General features: G+C 36.7%; 2 protein-coding genes across 2 annotated transcripts; both read right to left on the bottom strand.

Annotated features, from left to right (window-relative positions):
• Nucleotides 1–3,369: 3,369 nt before the first annotated feature.
• LOC128867260 (uncharacterized) lies at nt 3,370–3,860 on the bottom strand. Its single transcript, XM_054108370.1, has 2 exons — nt 3,798–3,860; nt 3,370–3,723 (listed from the first exon to the last, which is right to left on the bottom strand). Exons 1-2 carry the CDS (start codon nt 3,858–3,860, stop codon nt 3,370–3,372), a joined length of 417 nt encoding a protein of 138 aa, XP_053964345.1.
• A 3,953-nt stretch (nt 3,861–7,813) lies between these two features.
• Nucleotides 7,814–8,709, bottom strand: LOC128868318 (uncharacterized). Its single transcript, XM_054110285.1, has 2 exons — nt 8,650–8,709; nt 7,814–8,543 (listed from the first exon to the last, which is right to left on the bottom strand). Exons 1-2 carry the CDS (start codon nt 8,707–8,709, stop codon nt 7,851–7,853), a joined length of 753 nt encoding a protein of 250 aa, XP_053966260.1. The 3' UTR covers nt 7,814–7,850.
• Between the last annotated feature and the right edge of the window lie 3,527 nt (nt 8,710–12,236).

Genomic DNA, 12,236 nt, shown 5'->3' with positions numbered 1-12,236 from the left:
TAGCAGAGGAAGAGGGCGGCCTCCTCTGCGTTGGAAAGATCAGGTGGAGAAGGACTTGGCTTCACTTGGTGTGTCCAACTGGTGCCGGTTAGCACGAGAAAGAAGCGACTGGAGCGCTTTGTTAAACTCGGCCAAAATCGCGTAAGTGGTTCTAGCGCCAATTAAGAAGAAGAAGAACTAAAAAAAATTTGTTCACAAAAAAAAAGAAATTTTTTTAATTTTATAATTTGAAATACATTTTTTTGAAAAACAATTTTTATGCTTCCAAATCTCAAAAAAGGTGAAATGTTATGGTTTTCCGTCATTGTTTTTAACCCTTGCAGAAGAAAAATGGCACACAAATTAAAAGTCTATTCGGCATTAATTGCCATTTGTATTTGTAATGTTTTTTCCACATTTTTTTTGAAAAACAATTTTTTTCCAAAATTCCAAAAGCTAAAAATTTAGGTTTTCCCTCATTTTTTTTAGCTCATTCAACAGAAAAATGGCATAAAAATTAAAACTCTTTTCGGCAAAAATTGCGATTTTTCATGTTTTTTTTACATTTGTTCTGAAAAACAATTTTAAAATTTCTAAAAGGCTGAAATTTTATGTTTTCTTCCATTTTTCCTATTCATACAGCAGAAAAAAGGCATAAAAATTCAAATTCTGTTCGACAAAAATTCCGATCTGTATTTTTCACGTGTTTTCTAGAAAACAATTTTTTGAAATTTCTAAATGGCTGAAATTTTATGTTTTCTTCTATTTTTCCTGTCCATCGAGCAGAAAAAAGTCATTAAATTTAATTCTCTGTTCGACAAAAACTGCGATCTGTATTTTTCACATTTTTTCTGAAAAACAAATTTTTTCCAACTCCAAAGGGCTAAATATTGTATGTTTTCTTCCATTTTTTTAGCTCATCCAGAAGCTCATCACAGCAATTAAAACTCTATTCGACTAAAAATGCGCTCTGTTTCTTTCACGCCATTGGAAAACTACAGGGATGCGTCAAATTCCCATTGCTAATGAAATATTTTATTAAAAAAATTTGTAGACTCCCCAAATGTGTGGCGGAATGCTCAAAACATTTTGCAGCTTCAAGTTAATTTTTTTCTTTCCCAAAACAAAAATTGAGAAGAAACGCCGAGACCACAGATTCCCTCTTAAGACGAAAATTAAAGTTTATTTTTGTTCTTGCTCATACATTTTTAATGCAATATGAACAATAAAGACCTCACAGATTCGATTATAAGTGGAAAATTAAATTTTTTGTTTTTTTCCTTACACTTTTTTAATGCAATATTAACAAAAAATTCATGCTTGCGTTCAATACATTTACTAGGTTGCATTAGAAAAATATTTTGCATATTTTTATATTAAAAATTAAAATAGTAATACACATTTGTATTCGCATTTGTTCTGAGCAACTTTTCGTTGAAAGTACGCCGATAATTTTATTCAGGTCCTGAGATAATAAATGAAAAGTGAAATGCTAAAAAATCTGCTAAGATTTGGCACGCCTGAGATTTTGGCTTATTTCTCTCTAAACTCAACTTAAGCTTCTTCGTCATATGACAACAATAAAATAATTATAATAATAAATATATGCACACACACAAATGCATACAAACATACATACGTATTTAAAATATGCATTTATCAAGGTCTTAAGAGATCTGTTTTTATGACTAAAGCTTTATTTAATTTTAAACGATTTTTTTATTTTATTTATTGTATTTTATTACTTTTTCTTTGTGATCGCGTCGATTCACTGCTCTTATTTTTTTAATTAGCCAAATTGTCAATTCGAATTTACGAACAGAAGTTGTCACTTTTAAACTGGTTGCTTATTGACTTTTTTAAATTTAATTTAATTTTTAAGGCCTGACGTTGATAAGCAGTAGAAGCCAGGTAGCTGGCGAGTGTCGTGCCCACTTTTATTGGTACTCTAACAGTAGCTAGAAATCTAGAGCAGCAAGGATGAGTTATGTCAAATATGGTTTCTTAACCGTCTACAGATAGCTTAAAGATGCAAAATGAAAAATATATAATTAAAGCACAGAGAAAAAGTACGAACTTGGCATAATTCTTTATCCAAAATGCTTATAAATCCACAGCTTTACTGCTACTGACAATCAAAAAGATTTCTCTCAAACTTGCGAAAGAAAAAACTTGCAGAGAATTTGTAAAGATTTGTTGATTGTTGTTTAGATATTGAAACAAAAACGAAATAGCTAAAAAATCCTTCGTTCCTAAAGCAAAGTCTCTTTGGCCATAGTAGATATTTGGCGTTTAATCTAGAGGAGTTTTGAATTTCCTAGTAAGTAAATACAGCGACAGCAAAGCTGTTTTCATGGCCTTAGACAGCCCTTCAACCACTTTAAGGATAGTTGAGGTCTGTAAGTCCTGTACAGTCCAAGCTGAACTGTGTCGGTAGGCATAATATCCTGATGCTAACATGGGTCCCGGGACACTTGGGCGTCGCGGGTAACGAGATTTCTGGCATTTTAGCTAGGATGAGCTCTGAGGCCAACTTCTTTGGCCCGAAGCCCGTTCTGTCACTCCCTTTAGCAGCCATCAAAGCCACGGTTAGCAAACGGTTTACTCCAAACCACAAGCGAGCTTTCCAGGCTGAGAGAGACTGCAGATGGACAAAATTGATGTTACCTTTCATGTCCGACCGACTGTCGCGAATGCTCCTGTCATTAATCAGAAGGGACTGTAGGCAGCTGGTTAGACTGATGACGGGCTACTTTCTATAGGCAAAGGCCATGGAAATGGTAGGCATCTCAGACAGAGCCCTCTGCCCAGTATGTGGAGAGGAGAATGAGACGGCGGACCACTTTCTGTGTGTCTGCCCGACCTTCGCTCGAATCAGGCTTGTAGTCTTTGGCACTGATGTGTTAAGAAACGACCACAAGATCTTGGCACCACAAGATCTACTCGCATTTCTTCGGAGATCGGATAGATTTAAAGAAAATTTAAAAGGGAACCCGAGCTCAGTATAATGGACTTCATGTTATCTGAGTGCTGTACTTACTAGTTTGAAATGAAAAAGTAAATACAAGATTGCTACCGAACGCTTTACATATTCAGATCATCATAACACAGCCGCGTTTCTACTTTCTTTACATAGAATCCAGTGCAGCAAGGACTGTGCATGTAATATAACTCCTGTCATATACCTAGTGATACCTGAGCCCCAGTCCTTTACATTATTTTCTTCCCAAAAACACTAAAAACATATCAAAAATTGCTCAGATTTAAAACTACCACAGCTTTTTCAGTGGACTCTATTTTTATATGGTGATTTTTATTAGTCGAATAACTGGCGCTTTACAATAGGTTTTAGAGGAGTCAAAGAAACAGTTACTATATAATTGCAGCTCTTTAAACAGCCAATTTTTGCATAATGCACTTCCCGATTTGGTACACCTTATCGCACTCGCTGTCTCTTTTTACCGACTTACATGAGAGGAAAACTTCAGTTATTTTCTTTTTATCCGAAACACCAGTGATCTTCGAAATATAATCCACAAGTAGCGGCACCACCGCCTTGCCAGCATCGTCCATTAACCCCAGTTGTCGATAATAGCAGCGTTGGTAGCATTTCAATGCCTCCGAGTCGTCATCTACGAGTTTCATAACAGCTGACTCGCTCTTCACCCGATTCAGTTCATCGGCATTCAGGTTAGCCTGCTTGATGCAAGTTTCGCGTGCTGCTTGATCATCGGCCGCATACAACTGCGAGAGAATTACGATGATTTTTGTAAATTTATTAATTCATAAAATTTGTAAAAGTTGTTCTATAAACTAACCTGTGATATGACGCTGGAAAAGAGGATCGCCAACAGCAACGGTAGTGAACTGAATGTTTGCATTGCGTAAATTTTTGTTTTCAAATGGTAAATTCCGATTCGAATGTAGCCACTTAAATAGAGCAGTAAAGTGAGCATTTTAGAACATAAAAAAAATTTAATATTTAAGTGGCCTCAGCGCACCTTTTCAAGCACAAATTGGAGTATAGAATTACTTAATTATGTTCGATTTAAATTAATTCGATTATTATATATATGGGAGCGGAAAAAATTAATTGACTAAAATGTGAAAAAAATTTTAAATTTTCTGTTATGCTAGCAATCTAAATTGTTTTTTATTGAATAAACACAATTTTATGAATGGTACTGTGAAATAACAGAGTAGCTTAGTTAAATGGAAACATAAAAAGGTTAACAACTTCACGCTCGGTGGTCAAGTTGTTGATCAGGCGAATACCAACCACAATTATGTCATGTGACCTGGCACTAAGCGACACACTCCAACACTCCAATTTAAATCAAAACTACTGAGACTAAATTTTTTTTAATTTTTCTTCCTCGTCATTAAACATACCAAGCGAAGCCACATCACTTATCTGCATTTCATCTCTCCAATACAATGGATACCTTCCTTTTGCTCTGCTCCAAGCAGAAAGTTTCCTATGGAATATTCTCAGAGTCGGAACATTTGTAATTCTTCACCTACCGAAAATTATCATTCTTAGTAAAACATTGGAAGTGCATTCCTATGTTGTTTTTCGCTAGCTGGCTGCAATACTAAGCACTAGTCGAAGCAGACAAATCTAAAATATTAAACAATAAACTTGGACATAGTGAATATAAACGACATACCTCTTTAGCGTATTTACAAATATTTTTTCATAGATTTATTCTTGGTCAAAAACTATTTGAGCTTTTTTACTGTCCTCCAAATATATTCGAATATTTCTTTTTTGTGCTCGAGACCGAGAAAAAGTATATAATTGGTGCATGCACTTCTTTAGATGTTTGGAAGAGCTCCTTCTCCTATTTGTGGCGTGCGTCTTGATGTTTCCCACAATTCGGGCGACCTGTACTTTTAAGCCGACTCCGAACGGCAGATATTTTTATGAGGAGCTTTTTCATGGCAGAAATACATTCGAAGGTTTGTCATTGTCTCCCGAGGGACGACAGCTCTTCAAACAAAACTTTCTATCCTTTTGGTGTTTCATGCACGGAGGTTCGAACCGCGCACTCCCGAAAGGTAGTCACGCACCAACCCATTCAGCTATGGCCGACCAGTTTAAAGATGAATATAGTATATATCAGCATAAATTTTTAGAGTTCCGGTGTGGAAGATAGGGCCACAACGAATTTCTTCCATTCGTGTTTGTTTTGCGCCAATCTCTTAACTTCTTTCAAGCTAAGCTGCATGGTGCGGGCTTCTGACTCCAGCAACTGTCTCTTGGTATTCGGTGGCCTTCCACGTCTACGGCTTCCTTGGGTATTCCAGTTAATGGGGGGCCTTTGTTAAGACTCCATTTCCTCTGCTTAGAACATGGCCAATCCGGCCCCATTTCCTCTTTCGGATCTCTTTTGAACAGGGTTGCCAATATTCGACGGACCTATCTGGCAACCCTGCATCTTTTGACAGAAACGTCAGATCGCTCAATGACATACTGCGTTGAAAGCGTCAGTCCAAGCAAATTTTTACCATGGAACAGTACACGCCACGCGAGTGCACCCAAATTGTTGAAATTTACATTCAACAAAAGAAGTCAATTGTGAAAACTCAATGTGCGAATAAAAAATTAAATAATGTGAAAAGTGCGCCTTTTAAGAACACCATTACATGTTTGTATGAAAGGTTTTCGTCTGGTGATGCTCTTTCTAATCCAAAGCGGCCAAATCAAAACCGGCCAAGGCGATCGAATGAGAATATTGCTCTTGTACGGGCCAGTGTTGAGACGTCGCCAAGGACATCCCAAAATCGCCGTTCTCAGCAGTTGGGCATTGCTCGGACCACTTTACAACGAATTATCCGCATTGCTTTGCATTTATTCCCGTATAAGATTCAATTGACGCAAAGATTGTTGCCTCCAGACAAGCCTCGTCGATTGGAATGGGCCCAAACAGTCATCGAAATCCGTCGGGTCCGTCGAATATGGGCAACCCTGTATTGTATTACCTTCTGTTGGGTTCTAATATATACCCTTTAAGTCCGGGTGGAGCGTAGAGCCAAACTTAAAAGAATGCATAAAATTATTTTTATAATGTTTTTTTCCTCGATATTTCGACCTCAATTAGAAGTCTTCTTCAAGAACTCTTGGCTGTGCCTGGTCGAATGTGCTAAAGTATCACCATTCGAAGAAAAATGTCAGCTGAGGCTAATAGAATGCTTTTCAATACTTGCGGTGGTGCGCTGATTTTGGTGGACCGTCATATCAAGGGAAGGCAGAAAATTATTGAGAACTCAGAACAGGTGGCACTAGTTGTTAAAAACTCATTTACAAAGTAAGCAAAATTGCGAGAGTCGTTGATAGTGACTAAAAAAATCTATGTATTTGAAAATGCCCCAAAACCACTGTATACTACAAACTGAAGCCGGGTGATATTGAAAGGTGATTTTTTGCTTATCAGTAGCACTTCAAAGACCAAAATGGAAAGGATTTCTGGATCACATTGTAGCTGATGGCAAAAAATGGGTACGCTACCACAAACCGAAGTGCGGAAAAAAGGGCATGCCTCCACGTCTACGGCCAAATCAAATGCAAAGTTATGCTCTATATTTAGCGAAACCATCTCGATATATAAATTATGAACTATTAAAGCTGAGTGAAACTATTGCAGCGAAAAGGTGTCAACATCAATTAATGCATTTAAGTCGAGCACCGAAGGAAAAATGGTCGTAGCATCAAGAAAAGAACCTGAAAGGTAGGCATAATAACGCTCGGCCTTTTGTTCCAATAGGGCTGAAGGCATACTTGGAAACACCGACATAGGAGGTCCTATCCCAATCGCTCTACTCTCCAAATGTTATATCTTTCATCTACACGCATCACTTGCTTCGATAGATGGCACAGCTTCTGATCCACATTTTTGCTTCTATGAAGAGCTCGAATGAATGGATCGTCTCATGAAGCGACAACTTGATAGAGGGAAGAGGCAGTGACAAACGACGCCCTGTACATTGACACATAAATACGTAGTAGTTTTTAAAATAACCTTTTAAATTTTGATGCAAAAATAAGGACAGTAAAGTTTCAAGTTCCGTAGGCCGCGCCAGCTTATAAGGAAAACGGATTTTACGTGTGCAACTCTCCACCGCCGATATATCACATTTCAAGATCCGACTATAAATGCTGAAGATATGACGAAAATTGTAAAATGGCGACCTCTACATTCGGCAAAAATAAATTCCTTCCTTCCTAATTGAAATACTTTATTAGCAGCCGCTTAAAGATTCGGAAAAAAATAAGTATCGAAATTGCCTTCGAATCGATATACTTTCTTAGTAGTTCGGCGAGCTTTAATTTACTAACATTAGGGTGGTGCGTTAAGGTGATAGAAACTGAGATCTGGTGGGTGAGTACTAGAACGTGGTACTTAAAGCCAATGAAGTTTGAAGTAAAAAACACATTTGTCTCTTTGATACAGGCATGTCGATATATCCTACTTTAAGATCAAACTACACGTGCAGTAGCGTTCTCTACCTCTCGGCCAAGAAGGAATATTTTTTTACAAAAATGCCTTGCAAGTGGCTCACTGGGGCACACTTAATAAAAGTGCGATCTTCCTAATGAAATATATTTTTCTTCGAGTTTCTTAAATTTATAAAAAAAAAATATTTATATTTTTCTTTTGTCTTTTTTATTTATCCCTGTTCTAGCTTCTGGTATCATTTTTATTTTGCTCTTAATTTTTTTGTTTTTGTCTTTATTTTGTTTTGGTTTTTTTGCATATGTATTGTACTTTTAATGATATAAATATTCCGAACTGATTCATATACGAATATATCCGAGCTATTATAAAAAATATTTAGTAACATTAAAAGGCATCGCATCTTGGTTAGGATTATTGTGTCTGCGTTGTGTTCTCTTTCTGGTTCTCTCCCATATCTACATCATTATCCTCTTCCACTACTGACTCATCAGCGCGCCCTCCATACTCAAATGCATCACGCAGACGCTCCTCCGATTCCAGCATCTGCAGTCGCGAATTGCACAATCGCATTTTGTATGAGGATTCACATTTATTGTTCATATTGAAATTCAAACACTCTTTCACCAAATGCCGCTCACGTCCCAAAATCGCATACAATTTGGCAAAAAGTTCATACTCCATATATACACTCTTCGAAGTAAGAACCAATTGCTCATAGAGGCAATAGACGAAACACTGCAATGCTTCTTCATCACTTCCAAACACTTTCGCATCTTCATACGCTATAGCATTATTTTGTGGTGTATTCTCTTTAAATCGAGTTTCATAACGGTTCGCTGCTTCTGTGTGTAATGAATCATCTTCTTCAATTTCCGCCACTCTACGCTGCTGCGCAGTTTGCTCTTTGGCGCTTTTCAACACTTCTGGGTCGCGTGAGAGTAAACTCAGACGAAAGCGTTGCAACTCAGCCTTGGTGAATTCGATCTCTTTCATGCACGAGCGCAAGACGGTGGCGTAGGCTGATGTGCGTTGTTGTTGTTGCTGTTTTTGGTGATCTTCATCCATTGTTAGAGATATGTTGAAAGAGAGTGAAATGTAACGTGACTGGGATGAGTTTTGAAATGTTTCCGATTTGTTATTAGAAAAGATGGTCAATAATATTATTGAGCTATAAATGCAATAATAGTAAAATATATTTCACATCGCTTACCTTTGCATTTTGCACCGAAGCACCTAGCAAAATGGTCAAGAGGCTAATTGGATAGTACATGGAAAACTGGATTTAATTTTGCAGACACAATCTGTCACAGACAATTAGGCCTAATGCTCTTTTATTGTCTATTAGTAACCTGCTTTTATCGTCAGTAGCATTTCAGCGGATAATTAGGCAATTCAACCCCACTGAACTGTTTTTAATTATTACCCATGTTGAGATTATCGCTAAAATAGTGCTTAATGTTAATTTAATGTCTGCTTTTGAAATGCGCAGTGGATATGACATCGAAATTTCGTTATTCAGGGGAGATGGATTTTCAAGTACTGATCAATGAAAATAATTTTTGATGAGCGCCTTGAGAGTAATTTTTAGAGTATAATATTAAGAGAGAAAATGCGTAGGTAACATACAGAATTCCAAACGCAGGTGGTTTCCCAGCTTACAAATGCTTCGTATGGCCGTTCATTCGTCATTCGTCATAAGGCATGAGATTGATATGTAGTTCGAAAAGTATTTATGCTATCAGAATTCCATTTAGTTGCTACTTAGATTTTGGGTTTATATGTTCTTATTATATTGTAACTCAAATCAGATTAGGACAATGTAGACATTTTTTTATCTTGACTTTCAAAAGATAGTTTTTTTTAGAAGATAAACAAATTTTAAATTTATTTTTATATGTTTTACTCTCTATAAGGATATCTGATGGCCTAGCACCTGTGCATCTAAGGAATTGTTAATTTTACTGTTTTCTTGTTTGAATACGGAAAAAATTAACAACTATTTTTGGTAAAAAAGTACCAGGAATATATTCAGAAACTTCAAAATACAAGCTTATTCTTCAAAAGTGATATTATCGTCCTCCAAGTACTCCCCATCAACTGCAACACACTTACATATGACAGCATTTGAGCCAGCTCTCGAAACATTTCTGGAAGTCTAGTCTAGTCACGGGCAAACCCATTCGAGGACGGCGGCCGAATTTGCCTTCCACGCTTTAAATTTTACTGAATTGACTTCTTCATTAGAATGGCACTATTTGCTTCGGAATATTAAACCTTTGATCACCAAATGATGCTTTCTCGTTTTCACCTTGGTCACCGATATTGTAAGTGTATCAGGTGATTGTGTAGAGATCTTAGAAAATTGCATTTTAATGTCACTGGGCGAAACCTAGCACATTCCCCTTTTATTTACATTTGTTCTGCAAACTCAAACTACGCCACGGATGCTTCCTTAATGAGAACCCTAACAGATTTAAATAACATTTGAAATCTTGAACTGATTATTTTATACAGCTTCAAGTCTTTTTCTCATTATCAAAAAGAATTTTCCTTTTAACTGAACTACGAAATAAAGCAATAAATAAATAAAAAATAAATATTCAGTCAGCACCCCAACATCTGTAGATTGGGGCGTCCTCTTTCTTAAGAGAGAGAGAGAGAATGTTTCTTGTGTGTTTGTGTTTTTTTTTTTTTGACAGTGTTTTTCCCCTTTCAAAATTACAGTAGGTTAGTAAAAGGCAAGAAAATGAATCACTTGGGAAATAAAACTTGCCCTCGAGTGCAATATAAACGCCAACAAAGAAACTCGACACAAAAAAGGTAGTGAATGAGGGAGTACATGTCTCGTGTTCGCTTCCTTTCGCCCACCTTCTGTTTTGGAGTACGGCAAGTTGAACCAGTATATTGCCAGTATCTTTATTAAATAAGCAACAGCTACGTTTTTTTTAAATTAGTCTACTTTTAAAAGGGTCGATATAAAAATAATCGTTTCAAAAAAGTAGACAAAATGCATTATTTTTAACACTTAAAACAGATTATTTTTCCTTAGTTTTTTTGTAGTCAAATACCTTCAATATCATTTCAAAAACTTAGCAATACATTTTCAAAACATTCCTTCCGAAATTTAAAATTAATTTTTTTGAAATTGTATGCCTTCAAGTCCCCTGAACGTCTTGAGTAATAAATAAATAGCGATCTGGTTTCATGAGAACTTACGAGGCGACTAACAAATATCGGTAAGTGGATTGTATTCTTTATTTTTTTGAAAACTTTTAAAACGCCATTAGGTTGGTTATAGTTTTACGATGTTTCATATACAATTTTAGAAAATTTGGTTTGAATAGTGACGAGAAACCGCAAAATAAGTGATGAAATGTCATTAGAAATTCCGCCACCGACGCAGCAGAAAATTTATTACTCAATACTTTACGGCTTTCGACCTGTAGAAATTTTCGATCGGTTCCAAACTGCATACCAACCAGACACTCCATCTCTTAAGACTATTTGTAAGTGGTGTCAAAGATTCAGAGAAAGACGCCCAAAATAGTAGGCCGACGAGATAAATGTGGCCCTGGTGAAGCGTAAAGTCGGCGGAGAACGACGAATCATACAGGAAATGATATGTAGTGAATTGGGTTTGAATTCTATGGCAGTACTGCGAATATTGTATAATGATTTATAATACACAAAGAAATCTGCTCAATGTGTTCCACGAATTTTCTATCAGTGCCAAAAAGAAGCTAAAGTCAATTTTGCTCAATACTTTTTGAGATAATTCGGAAACTGGGGGACTAGCAACTTTGATATAATCGTATAGATGCTAAAGCTTGGATTTTTAAGTATTCTCCAGAAACTAAACAGGCGTTCATGGTATGAAGGCCGCAAATCCACGTGTGAAAGCCAGACAGCAAATGTCAGCAACAAAAGTGATGATCTCGTTTTACTTCACCAGAGCAAAAATAGTTGTTGCTATTCCGCTAGATTTTTCTATTCACCGTTTTGGGTGCTATGTAATTTTTACTTATTTCCAAAAACTAATATAAGAAAAATTTGAGAGCAAAAGTCTTTGGTATGAATGAAAAGATAATAAATGGGGTTGATGTTGAACTTAGGAAGCTGCAAAAATGCGATTTTGAGGACTTTTTCAATAGTGAACCTTTAAATATTAAAACAAGTATTGAATCTAAAAGGCCGCCGTCGTTGAATGGGTTGGTGCGAGGTTCGAATCTCGGTGAAAGACCAAAATGAAGAAAACATTTTTTCTAATAGCGGCCGTTCCTCAGCAGGCAATGGCAAACCTCCGAGTGTATTTCTGCCATGAAAAAGCTCCTCATAAGAAAATATCTGAAATATCTGCCGTTTGGAGTCGGCTTGATACCCTCCATTTGTGGAAGAACATCAACACGCACACCACAAATAGGAGGAGGAGCTCGGCCAATTACCCAAAAAGTTTGTACGCGCCAATTATAAAGGGTGGTTAAATTTCAAGGGCCGATGAATGTGAACTACACCTAAACGTCAAGTTTTTTCCTGCATTTCATTTGACATTTTTAATTTCAGACTAATTCAATTTGAAATATGGAAAGAGACACAATCGATCAACGCGTTACAGTTATTCAGGCTTATTATGAAAACGGGCGTTCAAATTGAAATGCATATCGCGCTCTTCATCTTCAGTGATGAGGCACATTTTCCCCTCAGTGGGATCGTCAATAAGCAGAATTGGCGCATTTGGGCGAATGATTATCCAAGAGTGATTGCCGAAAAACCAATGCACCCACAAAGAGTGACTGTTTG

This window comes from Anastrepha ludens, chromosome 6, assembly GCF_028408465.1.
Source record: "Anastrepha ludens isolate Willacy chromosome 6, idAnaLude1.1, whole genome shotgun sequence".
NCBI classification, from domain to species: Eukaryota; Metazoa; Arthropoda; class Insecta; order Diptera; family Tephritidae; genus Anastrepha; species Anastrepha ludens.
Note: the sequence above shows the minus strand (reverse complement) of the source record. Positions and strands in the feature narration are given on the sequence as shown.

What these genes read in the sequence shown, in the direction of transcription:
- LOC128868318 (XM_054110285.1), bottom strand. Translation starts at nt 8,709, where the DNA reads ATGTACTATCCAATTAGCCTCTTGACCATTTTGCTAGGTGCTTCGGTG. An exon ending in CTTCGGTGCAAAATGCAAAG is followed by an intron (nt 8,544 to 8,649) that starts GTAAGCGATGTG and finishes AACTCATCCCAG; the next exon opens with TCACGTTACATTTCACTCTC.
- LOC128867260 (XM_054108370.1), bottom strand. Translation starts at nt 3,860, where the DNA reads ATGCAAACATTCAGTTCACTACCGTTGCTGTTGGCGATCCTCTTTTCC. An exon ending in TTTCCAGCGTCATATCACAG is followed by an intron (nt 3,724 to 3,797) that starts GTTAGTTTATAG and finishes ATTCTCTCGCAG; the next exon opens with TTGTATGCGGCCGATGATCA.